Genomic DNA, 24,644 nt, shown 5'->3' on the forward strand with positions numbered 1-24,644 from the left:
AATCCATAATCATTCATCCAACGTTGAATGCCTGCCCCTACCTAAAGATTTACATAGTCGACTAGTAGTCATCAGTTAAAGCCATTAGTTGACTAGTCATTGTCTTTTAAGATATTATTCTAACTATTTAAATATAGATTTTTGGAGCACTAAGTAAGATGCCTGTTACATGCCAACAGCGAAAAGAGCAATGACTCTGAACGCTTTGCAACGACGAGCAACAAGACTGAAGGCTTAGGTTTAGGCTGTTTCAACACAGTATAACCTCACACAGGTCTCAGTGTTCAAAACAAAGGAATAAATAGACCAACTTCTAATGTCACGAAAACAAATATTCGCAACAATATCAACATGATGGATGATGTATAAAAATCAAATTGCTAAGTTGCAAACTCACTTCTGAAGTGCTTCACGCCTGTTGTCCCACCCTAACCCACTGTGCCTTTATCATCCCGGAGTCAGAGTCCTGGTCGGAGCCGCTCTAACATCAGATCACCTCAGTGCTGTATTTCAGCAGGACTGCTAACTGAGCTAACGGCAGCTACAGCACAGTTAGCAGCAGTGTGCTGGTGACTACAGTGTTACAAGATAAAAGATCCATGTTGCAACAATCCCCTGTGCCTAAAGGAGTTTGAGGCTTTTTTTTTTTTATTTCTTTTTCTGCAACAAAAGAATAAATGAAAACGTGGTCGACTACGACTCTTCTCAACAGGGGACAGCCCTAGTTTAAAGCTCATTATCCAGATTAACTATTTTTTTCCACAGATACCTGGAAGGCCTTTGCTTTTGAAGGAAGGTACTTTTCTTGTTAGATGGAAAGAATTAAGATGAAAAAGGCAGCAAGTAGTTGCACTGCATTTCTAAATTGCCTCAACTGCATAGGCCAATAGAGAGGATACATTTGAAGGGTCATTTGTGCTTTACTGGAAGCTTTGAACGGTCTGACAGGAAAGACATAAGATGACACATGGCACCAGCTGAATAGAGGATGCTGCACGCACATGTTGTACTTCAAATCTTGGTTGAGTGAGTCCCACGAGGCCACAGACGTGATGAATTTGACTGAGGACATGATGTTTTTCCCTTTGTGTTTATTATTAATGTGTCAGCCTGTTTAATGTTTCCGAGAGGACAGCATGGAGTTCATATGTTTGCTGGCTCAGAGGCTGATCTGGGTGCAGATTGTTGGTGAAAATCTGCATCAGTCGTGGGAGCTAACATGAAGTGCTCAGCTGCACAGCGCAGCCAGACTTGTCAGAAACAGAAGTGATTCAAAAGCCAGATGGTTTGGAGACGGCCTCTGCCAGGAGCAAGTTGAGTTCCAGTCAACAAATGTTTGTGTACCCTGTGAGCTCTGAGGTTTTTTGTCTGCTGATGTGAAAAAACGCACAACTGTCTCCACTCCTGGAGGCTGATCGAGTAGCTGAACTGAGCTTAGTGGTTTGCATAGGGGGCATAATGAACATATCTGGACAATATCACATATCAAAGAGCGGAACATGGCCATTCATTCGTCTTGTTGACTTAAGCCTCACGTCTGTTATCATTCTGTTGATACTTTACAGATAATATTTAGGATGACAAACCATTATTACTGTCATTTCAGGTAATTATATTTCTACCCATTTTTGATCTTCTGGTTTAAACATGCTGGTGTTTATAGACTCGTTTCTAGATAATAACCTCTCAGGCTTAACTTGCGGTGTTTGACCCGAGGCTCTGAAGTTCCTTCTTTTGTTTACAGCTACAGGCAGACACAGTAATGATGAGCGTCCCTGACAAAGCTTCAGTCCTTTTGAAATATGAATAAAAGAATGCGCTTGAAGAAATCACCTTCTGATGCTTTTAAGTACGTGGGAAAACCATCCGATTTTATGAATGGACTTGTTTTCCTGCATCTTACTTGCACCTTAATTATTATGCACAGGGCGCACACACACACACACACACACACACACACACACACACACACACACACGATGTGTGAGGAAGGGCATCACCATGTATTTACATCAATATTGGGTTGTCCAATTATTGAGTACAAGATACCTGTTTAAGTTCAAAATAAGTAAGGCTGTGATAAATATTCTTTTTCAATATGTTTTGTTCATATTTGACTGGGATTTGCAATGGTGAAAGTATTCATCCTCTCCTAATAGTCTGTCATCATATTCCTTTTGTGAAGGACTCATTGCATGGGTTTAATATAGTCTTAAAAAAAACAATCCAAGGTACACTGTAGGTTTTTCTGCTAAATTAAAATGCCTTTATTTTACACGGCAAAATGCATTTAAAAAGATCAATGCATTGCGACCAGCATACGTCTCCATTGCAGACTTCTTGAAGACCTGTGTTTGTTGCAACGTTTTGGTCATTTGCACAAATTCCTTGGATTGTCTTGAAATATGACTTTGGACAAATGCCTTCAAACTATTCAATGCTGTCTGACTTTCAACCTATAACTGAGCAGCGATTTAACAAATTTCCATTTTGTGACACCTTAATGTAACTGCATCATCTTCGATGCTTGGGTGAAACAACTGGAAATCAACTTCCTGTTTTGTGCTCACTGGATTTAGTCAACAAAATATCAGACGGTTGTGCAAAATGCCTGTCCAGCGGGGAAACTGGCATCTTCAAAATAGCTTGTTTAGTGAAACGAACAGTCCAAAACCCATGGATAGTCAATTTACAACAACAGACCTTTTTCACAGCAGCTGCATTGATATGAAATAGCAGGGTAAACACAGGTGTTACCAGTGATACTAATTAAGGTCCCTTCAGTGCAGTGCAATGTAGTAATGTCTTTCCAGTGAGCCAGCATAGCAGCACCCTGACTGTGTTTGACCTGAATGGGATGGAACCTTAATTAGTATCACTGATCACACCTGTGTTTACACTACTACCTCATGTCAAAACAGTGAAGGTCGACAAACAGAAAAGGAGCAAGTCGTAACATTTGAGAGGCTTAACCAACAAAGGTTTGGCATTTTTGCTTAATAGCTAATTGACTTATTAAGTGATAAGTCGATCGCCAAAACAGTTGTCGTTGAATTTCCTGCCAGTTGACTAATTCTTTCAGCAAACATTTAACTTGTTAGATAGATTTTATTAGCCAGCTTTCTTGCCCATAGTTGGATGAGAAGATTGGTAGCACTCTCATCACTCTTCAGGAAGTGATTAGCTTAGCTTAGCATACAGACTGAAAGTAGGGGGAAACAGCTAGCCAGGCTCTATCCAAAGGTAAAGAAAACTTTAAGCTTCGAAGCTGTGTTTCCTGCTATTTTCAGTGTTTATGCTAAGCAAAGCTTCATGTTTAACAGACAGGTAGCTAAATCTTCTCAACTAACAGTTAGCAAGAAAGCAAAGAGGTGTATTTCCTAATGTGGAGAGTTCTTCTTCTTTTTTAAATTAGCCAAACATTTTCCAGTGTTTTCATTTACTTTATGAAGGTTGTGAACTTTTCCTGACTGCTAGCCAAAATGTTGCGCACCTAATGACAAATAAAGGAAAAATATGAGCTAACTACTGTACTTTTGCTGTCAGGATGATCTATTTACAGCCAGCAGGCAGCCCCTAAATAGACCACACCTGCCACTGCTGCATTTCTCTCTAATTAGCACGATTATCAAACTGTAATATAGCCATCTCCAGTGACTGTCTAGTGGCTGACTACACGGGGGATGTCAGGGTGATCATTAACTGGTGAGAACAAAGACAAAACTGCTGTTGTGTCACAGCAAACAGGAAGAAATAAGCAGGGACATGAAACGGTCAAATCCAGCTCCATTATTACTGGGGTTTTTTTTAGAACTTGTAAATCAGGTGTGGTCCGCTACAAGTTCGACTAACCAAATGTTCTTCTTGTAAATCCATTATTGTAGAGAGATCCACCGCTCAGGGAGAAAGATCACGTTGCATCCTGCTCTCTTTGCTGCTCTCTGCCAAGTCTCCTGATAGATGAGAGTGGGAGAGGGCTGAGATATTACTTTCATCTCCAGGGTGTCCTCTGAGCATCAGTCATCCCTCAGCTGCAGACTGACGGAGGACAAAACTGCTATTTCAGGAAATACAGTGACACAAGCTTACAGTCAGCCTAGTCATCCCAGTTATTCTTTGTCACTATGACTGGTAAGACACAGCTTGTTTACTTGTTTACATATCTGCAGTAAGACAGCACCACACCAAATTCCTCTGATTCTCCTTGGTATTCTTGATACCCATATTATTGATTTTTTTTTATATGATTTTTTGATCCTGGAATGAATATTAAATTAGATGCAGGCAAATAAAATTGGATTATGTGGCATCCCAGATTGTTTTTCCACTGTGACCAGAAAGGCAAAAAAACAACAAAGGAACAAAAACATACAAGCCGCTACAAGTTTTGATTTATATTAACAACATACTTTATTTATCCAGACTTCGAAATCAATTTGTATTTGCAGTCTGTCATATATTATTTCTAACAGTGACAACATTTACAGGACATAAAAGCTGTGCTGTCAAACGTGCAGCCCAGTGGCCTAATCTCTGGCTCTATTTTTAGATTAGAGGATGATGTAATGCAACTGGTAAAAACAGCAAAGGCATGCTCTGTATGTGTGTGTGTATGTGTGTGTGTGTGTGTGTGTGTGTGTGTGTTTGTATGCATACTGAGGGGACGCTGTGTGTGCAAGGATTTGCATGCATGTGTGTAATTCCTTTGTCAATTGTGTGAATGTGTGAAATCCTGCAGCTCATCCAGATGTCAGGAGATTCTGAGTGAGTGCTGAGCCAAAGCTATTTGGATTTTTTTTTTCTTTTTAGCATCCACTTAAAATGGTGCGGTTGGAATTTTACGACTGATTCCAAAAAAAGTTGGGACGCCGTAAACTCTAACTGAAAAACAATGATTAGGAAATCTTTTTTGACCTGTGTTCAATTGAATAAAGGACAAAGACAAGATATTTGTAGAGATGTTACCGTTTTTTCAGTTAAGTTTCCTATATCTGAATTTGAATAGCTACTGATGCCAACACTATACTAATACCAACACTCATTTTTATCTTGATGTTTATGATAATTTATTATTATTTTTATTAGTGTTATTATTAGTACGAGTAATAGGCTGAAACTGAACTTCAGTTTGGAAAGCTTGTATAGTTTGTGTAATATAAGTTGTGTAATAGCTTATTTGCATAATTTCCCATGATCCATTGCTGATAGTTTAAGTTTGTAATGTGTTTGTAAGGTGTTTGTTCTAGGGCCTGACTGAATTTTTGGGGACAATACATATATTGAATTATGGGTTGATATTACAGAATATAATATACAGAATATCAGCAACCATTTTTGAGGGACCACTGCAAAAAAAGTGCAACACTTGTGACAAAGATATGTAATGTCAGCAAAATATCACAAAATACAGGTTAACAATAAACTGTATTGTCCAAAATGATATCTGGGCACTGAAACATTAAAACTTATACTTATATTTAAAATAATTATAAATAACTATAAATTAAAAACACATATGGTGAAAAATATATTTTGATCAAGTATACATAAAATGCTGCTTTTTAAAGCTAAAAAATAAAAACAGCCTGCAATATGATCTGTTTAAAAAAAAAAAAAGTTTTGATCTAGGTGCATATCAGACAACAGATAAAGCTGTGATAGGCCAAAGATAGTCTGATAATGTTGGTTGACTGATATATCAGTCGGGCTCTAGTTTACTCAGGTCATGGTGAGTTATGGTAGATTATGTTGATAACTGTCATTTTTGTGCTGGTTTATTATTACACCATCAGTGAAGAGGCTGCTACATGTCTTCACTCCAGCTGTGTCTTTTAACAGATATTTTAAACACTTTTCTGTTAAATACAAATGTGTCGCAGAAGTGAAAAATGTTACTCATCTCTCACTTTGCACGGCAAAGCATAGTGTTAACAGATAGAAAATGTTTCCCCTTTTTTTTCGAATCAATGTTGTCGTGTTGTAGAAGGAAATAGGTAATTGTCCCAATAGTATTTCATAAACATTTACTTGAAATTGTCATGATGCTGCTCAGGTTATCTATTAATCTATTAACGTAGGTCTAGTAATGTCAGTATGATAATTCATCATGTGTTTGTTGTCACCACTCTCTGCCTAACTGAAACACATGCTGCAGAGTTTCCTGTGGAGTGGGCATATGGGTCTCTGCAGGAGGCTACTATTATTCAAATTATAGTCCAGGTTTATTGTTGTCATTAGACTGGGTCAGGGTGTAGCATGTCACAACAGACCTGCCTGAGCTCCACCATCTATGGGATCATACTGTGGCGCAGCATGTCGTCAGCGGCTGCATCCCCTTTTTCCTTCAAAGACTCAAAGTGTGTTAGATGTTTACTGCTAGCTTTCTCAGATGTGTGTTATAGTATCTTCTCATCTCCTGTGCTTGTTTGGCTTTTAAAGCATCAGCATAAACTCTCTACAGGAAAATGACAAGCTCACAGAGGGAATCACTTTTCTCCCTGCTATGAATGGGCAGAGCACTAAAGCAGGAGGCTGAAGTTAGTTCTCGCAAAAAAGGTTTGATTTCACCATGAAGTGAATAATTGCACATCTGAGACAATCCTCCCACCTCCCTGCTCTGTTTGATGTGCCTTCTTTTTAACTATGCTTTCATTTGAGCAAGGAGATTTAAGTGACCTGCTTTCCCCTCCTCTGCCTCATAAAACAGTCTCAGTGCTGATGAATTGTGATCTCTTTGCTTGTCTTCTGTCATGAAGTTGAAAACCATCAGTAGGGTCAAAGAGCGGAGTGTAAGAATCCATGACTAAAGCTTTAGATTTTTGTTTTAAGATGCTCCTGTGAGGCTTTTTGGGTTTGTTAAGATCATAGTTAATCAGTTGATGTGGTGCAGATTACGGACTGATTTCTGATCATTAAGATTTTCAGAGAAACCCCCAAATATGAGAGTCTTTGTAAAAGCAGCTACAGTACCTGTGCCTCACGCTTAAGTAGAGCAACTAGTCAACTGATTAATCATTTGATTGATGATCTCTTAATAGCTTAAAGGCCCAGTGTGTAAGATTTACAGAGATTTATTGGCAGAGGTGGCTTACAGGTTAATATTCATGAGTATGTTTTCCTGATACCTGTATTGGTTTTGGCATCTGATACGGCCTAAATTGCTGGTATCTGTATGGAAGAGTAAACATGTCAACGATCCAACACCAAATAATTTATTAACCCTGAATTTATTCACCCTGCTACTCCCTAGCAGTGGCCCACATGCCTTTCTTTCCTAGAATGGTGAAGTCATATTCTATGGCATTCATTTGCTGTTTGTATTTTTTCATGTTTTACAAAGGATTTAACCTAGGTTAGTAGTATACAGCTGTTACACTGGCTCATGAAGAAAATAACCCTTCTTCAATCTCACTGACTACACACTAAAGAAACTACAAGCCTGACTGCAGCTCAATCTGCTCAGCTGTCAACCGCAGCATCCTGCATCCACGTGGAGATAAACAGAACCCGGCCTCAGATGCCTGCTCACTATTTGAGTGATGTTTATGTATCTGCCTTCCCTGTTTTCGATCCCACAGTCATTATTATTGACAAGCGAATTACGGACCATTGAATTTGAACATTGGCTGTTTACTGTGACACCCAGTCGATCAGAGGGTCCCTGTTCAGTTTATTTGGGCTAACTGTCGTACAGAGGTACTAGTGCGTGACAGTGTTTTGCATGTAAGCTACTAAACTAATACTACGGTGGCGTCTGTCACAGATGATTTGTTGAGCACAGATGTGTCTATGTGTGGGTGTCTCTACACATAGCCTACATTACCACAGACCACAACTTCTGCAGGTGTGGATGGACCTTTTTTTTCCCTAACATATTTGAGTTGATAGTGAAGCCATGCATGTTCACTCGTAGAGGAAATGTAGCTTATCTAAATGCTTGTGTTGGAAGAGGCCCGTTCCATCTGCGCTGGCACTGCACCCTCCAGCCCTGATCTGACTGACTGAGGCCGAGCCAAACCCTGAGCCTGCTGTTTTCACTGCAGTGAGGAGTTGGCAGGGTGTGTAAAGGAGGCCAGCTGACCTCTGTACCTGCCTTCCTTTCATCGTGTGTTGCCACTGGGACTGGGACTACATTGGTTTTCATGAACTGGCCCAACATCCTGGACAGTGGAGTACAAAGCTCAAAGCTTTTCCAGAGAAAGTGGCTGACAGTGTAAATATTCATGTGTCCTTCCTCCAGAGTCCTGTCTTCACCTCAGTGGTGGCTATGTCCTTACAGCATCAAGATTAGGTCTGACACATAAATGTTAAACTATCTGTTATTGACAGTCTGATCTTTCCACCCTTTCTGGTGTCTTACAATAACTAATGATTTATCCAGTTAGTGTTAGTGCAATCAGTTCAGTATAATTCAAAATGCTTTGTTGGCATGAATGTTTTAGAAGCAATATTGCCAAAGTGTTAATGATACAAAAAAGAGTAGTACATATTAATTAAATTCAATAATGATATTAAAGAAAAAATATGTCCTCATCCCAATAGAACCTTTAGCTTTGCACTGTCATCTACTTCTAATCAGTAGTCAGCGATCAGTAAATATATTTGTTGTTGTATTCTTCTGATTTTATTGTATTTGTCACATTTTAAGAGGAAGTGCGTCTCTGTCTCCACCTCACCTGCCATGCATAATCTTGTCATAATCTTTAAAGGAATAATTTGATATTTTGGGAAACACAGTAATCCACTTACTTGCAAAGGGTTGGATTAGAGGATACCACTCTCATGTCTGTACAGTAAATATGATTCTTAGCTTAGCTCAGTTCAGAAACAGGGAAACTCCTGGACTGGCTCTGGCCCAAGGTAGCAAAATCTGCCAGCACCTGAAACCTGCACAAAAACTGAGATAATAACATATTATTATTATTGGTGAGCTTTAGAGTTGCTGCTTTGTAGATTTTGTTATAGACAGAGCCAGGCTAGCACTCCTCCCCTTGTTTTTAGCCTTTATACTAAGCTACGCTAACAGTCATTTGGCAGTAGCTTTATATCATATTATAAGAGTGTTAACTCTGTGTCAACTGTGTCTTTTCCCAAAATGTCAAACTGTTAATGTGCTAATATTATTAAGCACTGGCCACATGGGACACCAAAGCCTGAAATTTGGTGCCAGAGTACATTTTTGGTGACTCAAGTGTAACTTATGTAAAAGAATACAGAACATTTAATGATACTTAACACAGCCTTCCTTAACTTTGACACTTGTGTCATCCACTTTTCCCTTGAGTTGTGCTGCGGTCTTACTGAAGACATTTTTTCAGATTAAAAACAAGCTATCTCTCTCAGCTAGTGGAGGAAACTGGCGGCACACATCACAATAAATTCTAGCCACTTAGACTCTTGCTTCTATTCACTCTTGATGCTTAATTTTTTAGCTATGTTGGTGAAGGCTTGCGGTGTTGGGATAAAACATGGTGGCCACAGGGAGCCACCTACATGGAATATTTGGTGGCCATGGACAATTAAGCCACAATTAAATTGAACCCTCATGTAATACTTTTTCTTTTGTCTTTTTTGCAACTAATGCTAATTCTTGAGATAGTCTTTCTGCATGTTAAGTGTTAGAGAGTTATGTATCCTACTTGCTGAGCTATTGTGAAGCTCTAAACAAGCGAAGCAAGTTTCTGCATTGTTGCCCCGGGGAGCTAATGCAAAACAGAGCCACTGCTTGGCTGAAAATGTGTTATTCAGCCAATGGATTGGATCAAACAAGTTTTTAGCAGTCATCATTACCACTTTTGTCATAGTGTTTCTTTCATCTTCTTCTTTTCCACAGTCCTCCTTTTTGCACTGATGTTGAGTAGCGCTGACCTTTTAAAAGGCTGCTCATGCTCCTAAATATGTCAGGAATAAACATTCCAGTCCTGACAGCTGAGCCACAGACGCCAAACAACATGAATGATCTCTTCCCCTGGGGGTGAAAAGGCAGAACACATAAAGTTGCACTGCTGCAAGTCATAGCAGGTAGCAAAAGTCAACTCTCACTTGGTATTTACACAGGAAGCTACAGCACACCAGGGGGCATGTACACAGTGGCTAAAATGGACCCTACTATCTGGTGTCTTTCTATAGCCCAAATCATTTTCTTGAATGACTAGGATTGTGTCCTGTTTAGTGTTTTGGGATGCACCGGTTATTTCCTGTGTCTGGAGTCTGTCTGGAATTATTTGTGCCACACAGATGTATCTACACACTTATGCCCTGTGAGTTTCCTGTTTGGCATTGTGTGTGTTTAGTGCCCTTCCTGTGTCCGGCAGTCTCATTCCTACACCGATAAGAGGGTGTTTAAGTTCATGAAGCTGCACAAGGATGACAGCGAGACCTTAAATGACCTAGTCTTTATCCTTAACTGCTGCTTTGATGACTTGTCTGACCAGTCGTTCTATGTCTGTCTAGTCTAGTTAGAGAAGATCAGGACCATTTCCTTAGAAGACAAGTAGTCATTGACAACTTGGTTCCTCTCCTTGGTCCCTTGCATCTAATTAGAGTTTTTTGTTTATGTTGGACTGGACAGTGTTTGCATCATTCAGCCATTCAAAAGCTGTCATCTTGTAAGTTTACATTTATGCCCACTTGACCCTTCCTAAGTCCCGCCCCTTTTTGCTACCTGCCGGAACCTCTGTCAGCTTTCTGCTTTCCTGTTTCCTGTAAGCGATATTTCTTTCCTCAAAGGCATGATCTGTTTTACTCTGATTGGCATACTTTGATATTCTTACTACCCAGTCTCACTTCTCATGCCTAAACTCATCCAATCAAAAATGACGAGTTAACAACTACCAGCTGTTAGGGGTCAGGGTGCGAAATTAGCCCAAGTGACCAGTCAAATGCTAGTTAAATATGAAAGTGGCTGGTAGATTTCACAAAAATTATGATTTACAATTTAGTAGCTGGTGAATTTGAACATTTATCTGTCAGTGGCTGGTAGATTGTACTTTTCTTTCCTACCCGATATCCGATCTAGTGATCTTGGTCAGTATCGGACGGAGTATTGGATCGGCTGTTCCCTAAAAAAAAAAAGCAATATATCATCTTGCTTACAGTATCGCAATATATCACAAGATATTGCATTGTAACTCCTGTATTGTGATGCATATCATATCACCATTTTCTTGCCAATACACAGCCCTACTCAGAGTAAGACTAAAAATTGTTTTAACATTTCTTTGCTTCCTGTACTTAGATTCGATATGTGCTTGAGTTGACTAGTTGAAAAGAAAAACATCTTAAGTTAACTAATGTTAGCAAAATGCTAGGTAACTAGCTAGCTAACAAATTAGTAGATTAACTAGCTAATTAGTTAGTGTTTTGCTAACATGAGCTAACTTATGATGTGGCCTTACTGTTTATATGTAGCTTTTGCAGTTCCCCCAACAGCCTTTAATGATTTTCAAAATTTGTTTTTCTTTTCAACATAGTTGAGCCTTGCATATAGCATATCTAAGTACAGGAAACAGGAAAGAAGAAAGTTGACTCAGGTTCTGACAGGACTTAGGAAGGATCAGTTGCAACCTGCAGTAATGTTTTATACAGTGCTAAAACCTTTAGCAGAAGGTTGACCTGTCCTCAATGATTGACTGAGTTTTATTTCTCTCTCTTTCTCACAGAATGAAGATGCCTGAGGCCGGGAGTTAAGGCCCCCCACTTAAGAGTGTTCTAGGGCTGGACCCAGAGACCCCTAGGGGGTGAAGGGCCCTCACAGCCCTGTGTGAGTCTGGACCATGGGGGATGGAGGTGCCGGTGCAACTGGAGGAGATGGGGTGAACCGGTCCCATGTCCTGTTCGACAGCTTCGTCCAGGCGACCACCTGCAAGGGCACACTCAAGGCCTTCCAGGAGCTGTGTGACTACCTGGAAGTCAAGCCCACTGAGTCAAGGATCTTCTATCACAAGCTGAAGTCCAAACTCAACTACTGGAAGGCCAAGGCACTGTGGGCAAAGTTAGACAAGCGGGCCAGCCAGAAAGAGTACAAGAAAGGCCGTGCATGTGCCAACTCAAAGGTGAGCATGCCTCGTTATGAACTGTATGATTCATTAAAGAGTGGCTCTTATTGTTGCTGGTCGCAGGTCAATGGGAGCTAAAATTTGATCCTTAATGTCAAGGAATCATGTAACATGATATGATGCTCATGTTTACTAGCCAGACACTTTTCTATTTCTGTTGAGAAAACGGTTAACTTCATCTCAGTCTTTAACTCAGGTTGCAGTGTATGTGTAGCTGACCCCCAAACTAGGGTTGAGGCTGACAAAGAGGCTGTACTATTTTTGTTGAGATGTTCGAATGAAAGGCAGCTTTGAACTATGATTTACAACTAAAATTAATTTAATGTCCAGTGTGTCAGATGGATATATTGAGAATATGCCAGGAATGGATTCTAATATTCATAAATATATTTTGATTGATTAGGATTGTCCCAGACAGTTTTTTCGCAGTCGAATCAGATTTGGCTGTTCTCTATATATATTATGATGATGATTATTTGTTTCTTTACAGTGCAGTCCACTACACTAAATTCATTTATGAGCCTACATGGGTGTGTTTACTGTTTACTAAGAATATCAGATTTTCACACAGTCAGAGAAATTCAAGGTGTGCATCCTCCTAGAGTTCAGTTACAAAATCAGTGGACCTGCGGCGCTTCTCTCCTGAGGCTGCAGCCACTATCCAGCTTCACCCGTCTTGGGTACTCCTTTACGTTGTGACTTAAGAATTTTTTTGGACCAAACCAGAGTTGATGAGTTTTATTTAGTTTCTGTAAAGTCCGGATGAAGCAGACGATGATGCAAAAGGATCTCGGTGAATTTGGTGAGAGCAATTAAACAGCTGTTTCTGGCGAAAAGTTTTTTACTCTTTAATATAAGGTCTCTCACTGTCATGATCCTTTCCATAATGTTGTCCAACACTAACAATAACTAATTTGTAGTGATTTTTAGACTCGGTTTGTAAAGTTTACAGCCTGTCATGCTGTTACATTGCTCTGTGTACAGTGACGGATAAAAACGAGCAGAAAGGGCTTGTTTACCAACTATTCCTTTCAATCTCTCTCGTCAATTAACCATCAGTGCATGTGGTCCCAAGGAAATTTTTTAATGAGCGCACCAGCTAATATAAAAATATATTTTTAATTCTCTTTAATTCCACATTGAAATGTTCTCCCAGTGTGTTTTTGAAAGCTTCATATCCCAAATCAAAGGTAAAAAAAATCAAATGCTTGACTGGAAGAATCTCACTCAACCACAGGGCTCCGACTCAAGATTTGAATTGTTGACTATCAGGGGTGCTGCCCTACTGATAAAAATTCTTGTGTTTTTATTACATCAGAATGAACCTTTTACACCCACAGAGGGCGTGGGTCCTCTTCTAAGGAGGCTGCCATGTTGAACTACCATGTTTCTAGAGTAGCCCAGAACCAACAAACCAAAAGGTCTTGCAAGTTTCGTGGCCGCAGTAGTTTTCCCTACATGTGTGGGAGGGTAGAGGGTATGTTAGAGAGCTACAAGTTCTGAGAAGGAAGTGTTGGCGTGCTGTATGCAGCTGAAGTCTCAATAGGTGGGTTTTCAGGCTGTGGCGTGACTCTGCTGTCCTTTTCCATATGTATGTCTGTATGGTTGATATCTTTGTTATGACTTGTCTATAACACCTGTGTCTGTCTGTATTTAGTGTCTGATCATTGGTGCGGGACCATGTGGCTTACGCACAGCCATCGAACTGGCTTTCCTGGGGGCCAAAGTGGTGCTGCTGGAGAAGAGAGACGCCTTCTCTCGGAACAATGTGCTGCACCTGTGGCCCTTCACCATCCAGGACCTCAGGGGCCTCGGGGCCAAGAAGTTCTATGGAAAGTTCTGTGCTGGAGCTATCGATCATATCAGTGAGTACATGTGACAGTAATTTGACATATTTGCCTGTAGGAAGAGATATGATGTGTTCTGCAGTATGTATTTGTTAGTTTTGTAGTGCTGGTGTCATTCAGATTCTCTCTCTGTCTCAATGTTGTTTTGTAGGTATCCGTCAGCTTCAGCTAATGTTGCTCAAAATGGCTCTCCTGCTGGGCATTGAAATCCATGTCAACGTAGAGTTCAAGAGTCTTATTGAGCCCCCAGAAGATCAAGAGACTGAAAGTAAGTGCTGCCAGACAACCTGAAGAAAAATGAGTGGAAACTGAACATGTGTTTTGTCAGAGGACTATCTGTCACAGGCTCTAAGCTGGCTCTCCTGGTGCATTTCTGTCTGATTACACACGCTGTGCTTTCTTAGGGATTGGTTGGAGGGCTGAGGTCCACCCCAGGACACACCCTGTCAACGAGCTGGAGTTTGATGTCATCATCGGAGCAGACGGAAGGAGAAACACGCTACCAGGCAAGTCTGCATGCAGTGACTGGGAGAAATGCATTAGTAATGCAGCTTTTCCTTGACTAAACAAGGCAAAGCATGAACAGCACTATTTGTTTTTTCTAAGTGGACTTGGAGGTTAGTCAGAACAATTATGATCTCACTTGTGTACAGCTGTGGTCAGCTGCCTGACCTCACTCCGCTGCTCGTGTGTGGATGACCATCAGTGCATGCATGTGTTTGTTTGTGTCTGGCTGCTGCGTTCAAATGGTATTTCTGATGGCAGAAAAATAGGAATTGTTGAATTGGCTGTCTGTTTCCTCTGCACACACACGCGCAGCTTCGCTGGCAGCGGGAACCCCTGTGGAGTAAAGTACCATGACCCCTCTTTGTACTACTGGCTGCTGCATCAATGAAGAGAAGCAGCCGGCTCCCTCTGGGATAACCATGAACTGCAATCACACAGCTTGAAAAACTAGAAAGCTGTTTATGTTGTCATGATACAGAACATCTGTTTGCATTTATAGTGTGTACAAGATGCATTTGCAGGGTTTTATATGTAGTAAAAGCAAACATTCTGCTCCCTGTCTTTGCCAGGACTCCTTGGAAAAAGAGATTTTTGATGTGACTGGGACCCATCCTGGCTAAAGGGATAGTTTGGATTATTTTATTCTCAAGAGTTAGTGTATTACCTACATGTGTTGCTGGTCAGCATGCTCCTAGTTTGGGGAAGCAGAGGGGCAGCAGCATGGAAGCTAGCAATGAACTGTTTTGGAGTCGGTCAGTAAAAAAAGGCATTTTAGCCACTTGAAAAAGGTCCACCTAAAAATCTGTATCCGTTTTAATGTACACTATATTTAGACTATTATAACAGGAAACTGCTGTTCTACAAGTCAAGTATCACTCTCCTAACCAACCAAACTCCTTTAAATAAAGGTTCCAATAAAAAAAAAAAAAAGAGGAAGCTGTGGAAAACCTAGTGTTGGGAGTTCAGCTTTTACTGTTGGATTTATGGTATCACAGTTCAAGTCTGTGCACACTCATTCCTGACCTTGAGCTCTGCTTCCTTCCTAATTTTCCCCAGGGTTCCGGCGTAAGGAGTTCCGGGGCAAGCTTGCCATCGCCATCACTGCTAACTTCATCAACAGGAATACGACAGCGGAGGCGAAGGTTGAGGAGATCAGCGGAGTGGCCTTCATCTTCAACCAGAAGTTCTTTCAAGACCTCAGAGAAGCAACCGGTCTGTCACAACTCTGTTTTACTTACATTCACCATATTCACACAGCGGGAATTTTACAAAAAGATTTTTTTGGAATTTGTTTGTAAGACAAACAGAGTAGTTCCAGGAAGCAATGGATGCCAAGGGATGTTTTAGTGAAATAAAGGTAAACAGGACACATAATCTGTCCTTGAATGACACGTCCGAATTTGTCAGCTCATCCAATTAAAATGCTTAACATTAGGTCTGATGCCAAGCCTGCCACAGTTTATTGCTGACATGACGATGTCCCCGGGGCTTTGGTTCTGTGCTCTGAGACGTGTAATTGCTCCCCTAATGACGATATGACAGCCGGCTATAGCAATAAGGAAAATTATTGTTTGGTATGTGACAATCCGTCTTTCTCTTGGACTTTGCAGGTATTGACCTGGAAAACATTGTCTACTACAAGGACGACACGCACTACTTTGTGATGACTGCCAAAAAACAGAGCCTGCTGGAGAAAGGAGTCATTCTACATGTGAGTGATCAAAGCCCAGAGCTCAGCTCCATGTGGTGTGTGTGTTGTTGATCTAAATGCTATACTGTACGCACGCACAGACTGACGAAATCAGCAGTGTGTCCCCTGTTGTCTTTTTGTCTCTTGCGGTCTTTTATTCTCTCGAAGACAATTAGAGAAACTCCCGCACATTGTCTCGCTTTCTGCTGATATATTTATTAAATATCGATGTTTCAGTCTGAACGACCTTCATGAGGTATACTGGCAGAATCTAGACATTTTCAAATGCATACAAACATAGAGACTGCTTCCATTTTTAATCACCCAATCAGAGGACTGCTGAGATTGACCAACACCTGACAACAGAGCTGGAAAAAACTCACTAAATCACAATAACTCTTAAATATGCATTTTATCTTATGTACCCCACAAGTCAAAAAACTGGAAAAGGTGAGTGTCATCATATATCATCTTATGCATCCTCTTATAATAAATATATCTATCCCAAAAACATCCATTAAATGGTCATCAGACATGCATATTAGGATGAATAGAATCAATGTCAATATGTAGGTTCACATCCATATCATTTAAATAGCGGAAGGAAAATATTAAAGGCTAGGAATAAAGTTAAATGACATGTTAAGTCGAAACATATTTTTCAACAAATGAAATGAAAAATTTGCTGAAATTTTTTTTTTTTGTGTCACGTATAAACACACTTAATCAAGGCTGTTGCAGAACATATTTTAGTGATACGCATGTCCAGAATGCACCAACTGGGGTGGGTATATATCTGATAAATCAAGCCTTCCATATGACTAGCCTTTTGTAAAGAAGATAAAAAATATATATATTTACATAAGTATAACATTACATTAAGTAATGCTTATCATTGAGTCATGTGCATTAGCCAATGCTATACTGTACGCACGCACAGACTGCCCCTGTCCCTTGTTGTCTTTTTGTCTCTTGCATTCTTTCAGTCTTTTATTCTCTGTCTAATGATCTAACCAAGCCAACAGAGGTCAGGAACAAACTGGCAACTCAAGCACACTTACTGAGTGTTTGTGTCCTCACTGTACACGGTAGTTTCCCCTCCCTGGCTACTTTCCACAGGAAACCGGAAAGACCTTTTTGCATGTCTGTCTTCATGCACAAACAGAACTGAAGGTGGGCTGTGATTGTGTGGTGGCTCTTGGAATCTAAATTGCCTTAAAAGTGTCCTAAATTAGCGTTTTTGCAAACCTAGTCCCAGTCGTCACTCTTTTTCAGATAATTTTAGCTGTCTGACATAAGCACAATCATTCTACATATTTAAGTGGGTATTAGCTGTCCCTGCATGTGTGTGCAAGTCTGTGTGTTTTCATGCTGAGCTGATGACATTCATAAGGGTTTGGTATACACTGAGGTCTGAAGCCAGAGGGCGTTTGGAGTATGTAGGCACATTTTAATGAAAAGTCATAATTTTCTGGTGTAGTTCTGGGAGTAGCCTTTTAATACAAAGTCCTCGACAGATCCTTTTATAGCAATAAAGTTGACTCTGCCCTGCCCCTTGGAAAAGGCTAGAGGAAGGGTAGAAGGGTGGGGATTCCACGCAGTTCAAGGCAGCGCCGTGAATCAGAAAACAACCCTCATTCATATCTTCCACTACCCTGCCCTTTCCCTTACCCACCATCAACACCACCAGCCTGGCATTGAACAACCAGGGAGCTTAAAGATGGAAGAATGTACCTCTCACCACCCTCTATAAAAACATGTCACTTTGAAAGCATGCAGTGATTTGATGCTACATGTTTGAGGAACTTGTGAACTGCACAGTTCGTTCCACAGCAAGTGCTTGGGCCTCTTTGTAGCACAGTGAATTATTGAGGGGCTATAACTTCAAATTGCTCCATAGTTCAAAGCACCATGTTTAAGATTCTTGTATATTTTGGACCTATTAAGTTTTCAAAATAATATTTATTTATTCTTTGATTGTACTGATGGTTTGTTTACAATATCATTATTGCCAAATGACATATATCCCTCTCACAAAAAAATGTACTACAATGCATTTTTTAATTGTCCCTAATTTGTAAGCTTTCAATTTCTATTCAACACCCAACAGAATACTTAACATAGTCTGAATCATTGCTCAGATGAAGGCAGTATCTGGGTAGTTTATGTAAATATAATAACATCTGATGATGACACATCTTTGTATTTACTCCTCATATTAGTATGTATTCTCAGTGTCTGGATTGTGCTGGCACTCTGCTCAGAAATAACTATGCAAACATATCTGGTGGAGCTGACAAACTTTTTACAAACACAGGTTGAAGGTAGTGATGCTGCCGTATAGGCCCTCTCTTATTTTCTGCTTAGCCAAGGAAGGGGGTTGTCTGTAGATCTGTGCTGGGCTTCCTTGAGATGGCAAGGCTGGGCGAAGTTAGTAAGTTTGCATTACATTTACACCTGGTTGAGGACAAATATGATGTAAGCCAGACCACATCCAAATACAGTCTGATATGAGGTTAGGACATAGCTGGGTGTGTGGCCAATGAGTTTACCACATGAAGTATGCTGTTTAAGTTTGCTACATAGAATAAATAACCAAAATAAACTCAAAATGTCAAGAAAGGAAATATTCATAGGTATTTTCCTTACTAAAAAGAAAATACAACGGCAGAGCTTCTGAATTGAAGATTCTCTCTTATACTGAACTAAGGCTAGGTTAACTGTGTTGTTAAGTCATCTTAAACCACACTTCAAATTCAACAGAAAAACCAAATAAAACTCACCCAAACCATCTTAGTCACTCTTTCCACAGTTCCAAGGATCACCAACTTTAGTTTGGTGGAAATAAATCCTTAATTCACCGTGTGAGATGTGAAAATAATCTGGCTCTCCACACTGTTTTCCCTCCCACTCATTCTTTGGCTCAGTGGGTGTGTACTGTGCCACTGAATTAGAGTCTGTCCCCGAGCAGCGGCTCTCGCTCATTCTTCGGAGGCAGCCAATTGAATTAACAGATAAAATGACATGCTGAGTAAGTGTTCCTTTATGGCTTTGTTTAGTTTCAAGACTCTTGCTAATTCCAGAACTGCTGATTCTTCAAGCTGGAACCCTTTCATCGCATTTGTCTGCTTTTAATAGTTTTCGTCTAAAAGGCACTTCTAATCTCCTCTCTCTTACTCCTTATAGGACTATGCGGACACGGAGCTGCTGCTGTCCAGGGCTAATGTGGACCAGGCCGCCCTGCTCTCTTATGCCCGTGAGGCTGCAGATTTCTCCACCAACCACCAGCTGCCCACACTGGACTTTGCCATCAATCACTATGGCCAGCCTGATGTAGCTATGTTCGACTTCACCTGCATGTACGCTTCGGAGAACGCCGCCATGGTGCGCCAACGCCATGGTCACAAGCTGCTGGTGGCGCTCGTGGGTGACAGTCTGTTGGAGGTGAGAGAGACAGCAGAGGGTTTTAAAGCTTTCCATGGAACAACATTTTATGATAATAACAATGTAATAACTTAATAATAAACTTAATTTAATTAAGCACTTTTTAAAGTACTCAGTCACTCAGTGCAGTGAGACAGGAATAGGTGAAAGGTACTCATGTTTTCCAGTTCTAGTAAGAACCATAACTGCAGTGTTTTGTACAAGTTTAAGGTAGTTGAATGATTTCTGGGGGCGTCTGGCAAATAATAAGTTGCAGTAATGTAGCTGGCTGGAAACAAATGCATGAATGAGAGATTGTGCGTTACTCAATGAAAGGAATGATCTAATTTATGCATTATTCCTGATTTGACTGATAGCTGATTTAGTGATATGCTGTGTAAGTGTCTATTGAAGGTAAGATCAGAAGCAAACATACCTCCTAAATTTCTGGGCTCATGGGTGTACTGCAGACCCAGGGAAGGTAATGCCTGATTTGCACAATCACTGTGTGCTTCAGATGCAAATACCATCACTTCAGTTTTGTCAGTGTTTAGCAGGAGACATCCAAGACTTGCGAGACAGGTTGTTACTGAGGTAACTGAGGCAGGGTCTGGTGGATTTATGGACAAATTAATTAGTGCATCATCTGCATAAAAATGAAAAAAACATTAGCCTTAAAGAGGATAACCTGACCTTTTAGTAAGATATAGATAGAAAACTGTAAAGGGCCAAGAACAGACCCTTGTGGAGCTCCACAGGTATTTTCCTGGCTAGAGAAAACATTCCCAACTGATAGTGAGAAAGTTGTACTGCTCAGGTGAGACTTAAACCAGTGTAGAGCAATCCCAATCACATTCACCCAGTTTTCTGGTCTTAATATGCTATGATCCACCATATCAAATGTAGCAGACAGATCTACTGGCACCAAAACAGTACCACAGCAAGTTCTTCCTAATGTCATGTAAGCCTTTTAGAAGTGCAGTTTCTGTACTATAATGTGATGTGACTGGATTGACTGGTCTTTCATAAAGGATATGTTTTACTGTTCTCCCTTTTTAAGGTTCACATTGTTCTCTAAATCTTGCATCACAGTTCCACCACTTTTGTTTTTTATATCTTTGGTTCTTCTGTGGCCATATTTGGTTGATGAATGCGGTGTCCGCTGTTGTCCCTCAGCCCTTCTGGCCCATGGGCACTGGCATCGCCCGAGGTTTCCTGGCAGCCATGGACTCGGGTTGGATGGTGAGGAGCTGGGCTCAGGGAAAAACTCCTCTTGAGGTGCTGGCTGAGAGGTGAGGGTGTGGAAACACTGATGCACATACACCAAGGCTGATCCTGCTCTTGTACTCACATTCACACACTCAGGCACACACACCTACACACACACATTGTCTCTCTTCAAACACACCCTTTTATCTCTAAGTGCTTTACTAGGAAATGTGCCTGTATGCGATTTCAAGCATCAGTCCCACCTCTGCTGGTGCTAATAGGATAAGAGGTTTGCATAAGAACTGAATGGAATGTGACTATGATAACAATGTTAATGTTTCTTAAACTATCTGTCATAGTATCTCTCAAAGTTTTTCTCCCACCAACGAGACTGTGCTTGTATAGTACATGGGATTTTTTTAAAAATTTTTCCTTCTTGTTTTAGGGAGAGTATATATCGTCTGCTGCCCCAGACCACACCAGAAAACGTCAACAAAAACTTCAGTCAGTACAGCTTGGATCCCACCACACGTTACCCCAACATTAGCCTTAACTTCCTCAAACCCAGTCAGGTGAGTGTGACAGACAATAAATCTCAGATGCCATCTTTTTCTCTACTTTTTGCCTCATTGTACACCAGGCCTATTCAGCTGACTCTTCCTAAGTCTCGTCCCTTTTTGCTTTGTGCTCTAATAACAATTAAGCAAGACTGGTACCCAGCAGAACCTCGGTAAAGTTTCTCCTTTCCTGTTTCCTGGACTTAGATATGCTATTTGCAAGACTTGTCTATGCTGAGAAGAAAACCACATTTTAAAGTTGGTTAAAATATGTTGCAGTTGGACCTGTAAAAACAACGTATAGTCACAGCTAATGTTAACTAAACACTGGCTAACAAGCCAGCTAACAGCTGATGTAGATTAGCTAGCTAGTTAGCTAATTTAAGATGCAACTATACCCAATGTGTTGCTTTTACAGCTCCCCCAGCAACATCTTTTAACCATCTTCATAATTTGGTTTCTTTTCCACATAAACGAGCCTAGCAAATATGGACATCTAAGTCCAGGAAACAGGAAAGTAGAAATTTGACCGAGGTTCCAAAAAGGAATGGTCAGTTACTTTTGTTGAAAGGCTGGTTTTGAAAAAAGTAAAGTGCCAGGAGGCCAGATGTTTACATTTCCTGTGTTTGACCTGTACAGTTAGGAATATAAATGTGTAAAACAATTTACCTTTTTACTTTTTTTCCTCCGCTTTATTAGTTCACACAATTGGAAAAGAAATATTATGTATAAAAGTATAGGAAAAAATACCTTTGTAATCCTAAGTGTCTTGTTTTAATTAACACCATGTTGCATTTACTATCTTTTTTCATTCTACTTGATTGTCCTAAATTCCCTCTGCTGAAGAAATCTGTGTTAAAACTTTTTAAAATAATGAGTATTTCTTTGTCATAACAACAGGCACAATGAGTTAATTAGTCTACTAATAAAACAGTTACAGTATCTTCTAATAAACAGCAACACCCATACACTCGTAATGTTAACAGGCTTTTTAGATAAAATCACAATGCTATACTTTCTTTCATATTTATAAATGATCAAAGGGCATATTGAGCTTGTTAAAAGGTCGGACAGGGATATTAATTGTGACCAGCTGAATAGGCCTGTTGTACATTTCTGTGTTTGTGTATACCACAAGTGTTTTTATTGGCAAGAAACACAACTTTTGTTCATTTAATACAGTATGTTTGCCGTTCTACATATGTGATAATTCTGCGTATGTTTCAGATGAGGCATCTCTGTGACACAGGGGAGTCCAGGGAAATGCGCATTGAAATTGAGAATGTGATCAACTCGTCAACACCCAAGTTGGCCAGGAATGGTTTGTATCTTTTACATGGTTAAAAAGGAAACTGTGAACTGTTTCAAAAGATATTCTTTAATGTCCTGATTGATCAGTGTCACAGGATTTTTGCTGCAATCACTGTTGCTGAGATGTAATGATGAACTATTTTCACTCTAGACAATTGCCTGCTTGACAAGCAGTTGCAAGGTAACACGAAGTCCAAATGCATGGTGTTGCTTTCCAGGGATTCCTAATAAGTTTAACAGTTTGAAAGTTTACCTGCCATGTACTCATGAATGAATAATGTGAAATGAATAGTGGAATGATGGATGGACTTATTGCAGCCTCTGAGCACTAACTCGGTCATTGATACTCCCATTTGAATGCCCTGGTTATTTTCAACATGTAAAGGTTTCCTGTGACTTATGCATCCTTTCCTAACTTCTCATCTGCATCCTTTTCCTTCTTCACATCGGTAAATTTTTTCTCACGGTGTGTAATACTTCCTCATTGGCTGGTTAAAACTGGTACTAACACGGATGTTGAAGCCATGGATGACAAAACTTTATGATCCTTTGCTCAGCCTTGCCTGACCAAGGCCATGAGATTGCCCAGCAAGAGATGTGAAGTGCTGCCCAGAAACCGTGTATATTTCCTTCCACATTTAGTCCACATTCTGTTCAACCTGCTGCTTCCACATCCAGCCTATAATTTTCTTGTTCTGCCACACTAGAATCCATAGCTCGATCCAGTAAGTTGCTGAACTGGTGCCAGAGACAAACGGAGGGATACAGGAATGTTAACGTAACGGACCTCACCATGTCTTGGAAGAGCGGCCTGGCCTTGTGCGCCCTCATCGACCGATACAGACCAGATCTCATGTGAGTATCTGAAAGAAATACACACAGAACACACACCGCAGACAACCAGCACAGGTTAAAGCTACAGTTGGTAACTTCTATGAAAAAAGCTATTTGCTGAAACTCTCACTATATCATGACAAGAACTGTAAATTTTGTGCATTTTCCTCAGTTGATAGTTTACATGATACAAATCGCTAATCCATTTATAATTAACAAGCCACAAAATGCACTTCTTTTTCTCAGTCGAAGTTTAATTGAAAGAATTCTAAATGTACATTAGTTATGTTAAACATTCATTTATGAAGCATTTAAACAAATACAATAATGGCTGCTCTCCGTCTGTCCTTCCTCAACTAATGGCTCCACCAAACAAAACGATGTCAAATGGAGAGCGATTCCTGCCGTTTCTAAACTAACAAGGCAGACCACACTAAACTGTGAGAAAACCTGTGAGCTATGGAGAAGTGGTACACACAACATCCATTATCTAATGATACAATTTTAATTGGTTAAATTCTTGATGGCGATTCATTGATTAATGATTTATCATAAACATCTGTAACCCTGACTGTACTGCATGAAACATGAAAAAATCGGGTTCATCTGGCTCTTCTCTGTGCCTCCTAATGGCACGTCCAGGAATCCACCGTGCCTGAATGAAAACAACCAATCAGAGCCAGCTTCCATCCCAAAACATTGGTATTTGATGACCTCCTCTGCTCTGTGTGCAGACACGGAGTAGACAGAAAGTGCAGGGGTAGATGACAGTAAAACACAATTAAGACTCACAGTGCACATGAATTAGGTTAATAAGAAAAATATTTTGTTTCTTTCAGGAGTCGGGATCAGTCAGGGGACTGATGGTTTCGTTTGGTGACATTTTGGGTGGGAAGTTGTTTTTGTTCGGGTCCGTTGGATGCAAATGCCATTGGGAGCACTTATTGCTGGGTATCATTTAAACTGAACGATATTTTTTCAAACCCAATTTTAGAAAAATACATTTTGACAAAATGAAAATGACATTACACATTATGGTAAGTCATTAGTTTCATTTTTTTCAGCTCCTTCTTTCACACTCAAGTCAGTTCCATAACATAAAAATATAAACCAATTTACCACAGTGTGGTTTCAGCTCTTTCTTCTTTCCATGTTTCAGCACCCTGGCATTTATTCATTCAAAGCAGTTTTGCAATATAAAAAATTAACC

At 40.2% G+C, this 24,644-nt stretch overlaps 1 protein-coding gene across 7 annotated transcripts in view; it reads left to right on the top strand.

Annotated features, from left to right (window-relative positions):
* The window catches only part of mical3a (microtubule associated monooxygenase, calponin and LIM domain containing 3a), a 91,686-nt gene that overhangs the window by 12,892 nt on the left and 54,150 nt on the right, over positions 1–24,644 (top strand). For 5 of the 7 annotated variants that reach the window (XM_084734035.1, XM_084734031.1, XM_084734032.1 and 2 more), the window contains exons 2-13: positions 11,661–12,053; positions 13,714–13,921; positions 14,055–14,171; positions 14,308–14,409; positions 15,467–15,622; positions 16,021–16,121; positions 19,287–19,544; positions 20,700–20,815; positions 21,178–21,304; positions 22,517–22,610; positions 22,752–22,781; positions 23,308–23,455. In XM_084734035.1, coding sequence (XP_084590161.1) covers positions 11,775–12,053; positions 13,714–13,921; positions 14,055–14,171; positions 14,308–14,409; positions 15,467–15,622; positions 16,021–16,121; positions 19,287–19,544; positions 20,700–20,815; positions 21,178–21,304; positions 22,517–22,610; positions 22,752–22,781; positions 23,308–23,455 — 1,736 coding nt within the window. In that variant the 5' untranslated portion in view covers positions 11,661–11,774. The remainder of the gene's footprint in view (positions 1–11,660; positions 12,054–13,713; positions 13,922–14,054; positions 14,172–14,307; positions 14,410–15,466; positions 15,623–16,020; positions 16,122–19,286; positions 19,545–20,699; positions 20,816–21,177; positions 21,305–22,516; positions 22,611–22,751; positions 22,782–23,307; positions 23,456–24,644) is intronic. The other 2 variants (XM_084734037.1, XM_084734038.1) reach the window with 1 other exon arrangement.

The sequence above is a fragment of the Lutjanus erythropterus genome, chromosome 13 (genome assembly GCF_056507025.1).
Source record: "Lutjanus erythropterus isolate fLutEry1 chromosome 13, fLutEry1.hap2, whole genome shotgun sequence".
NCBI classification, from domain to species: domain Eukaryota; kingdom Metazoa; phylum Chordata; class Actinopteri; order Lutjaniformes; family Lutjanidae; genus Lutjanus; species Lutjanus erythropterus.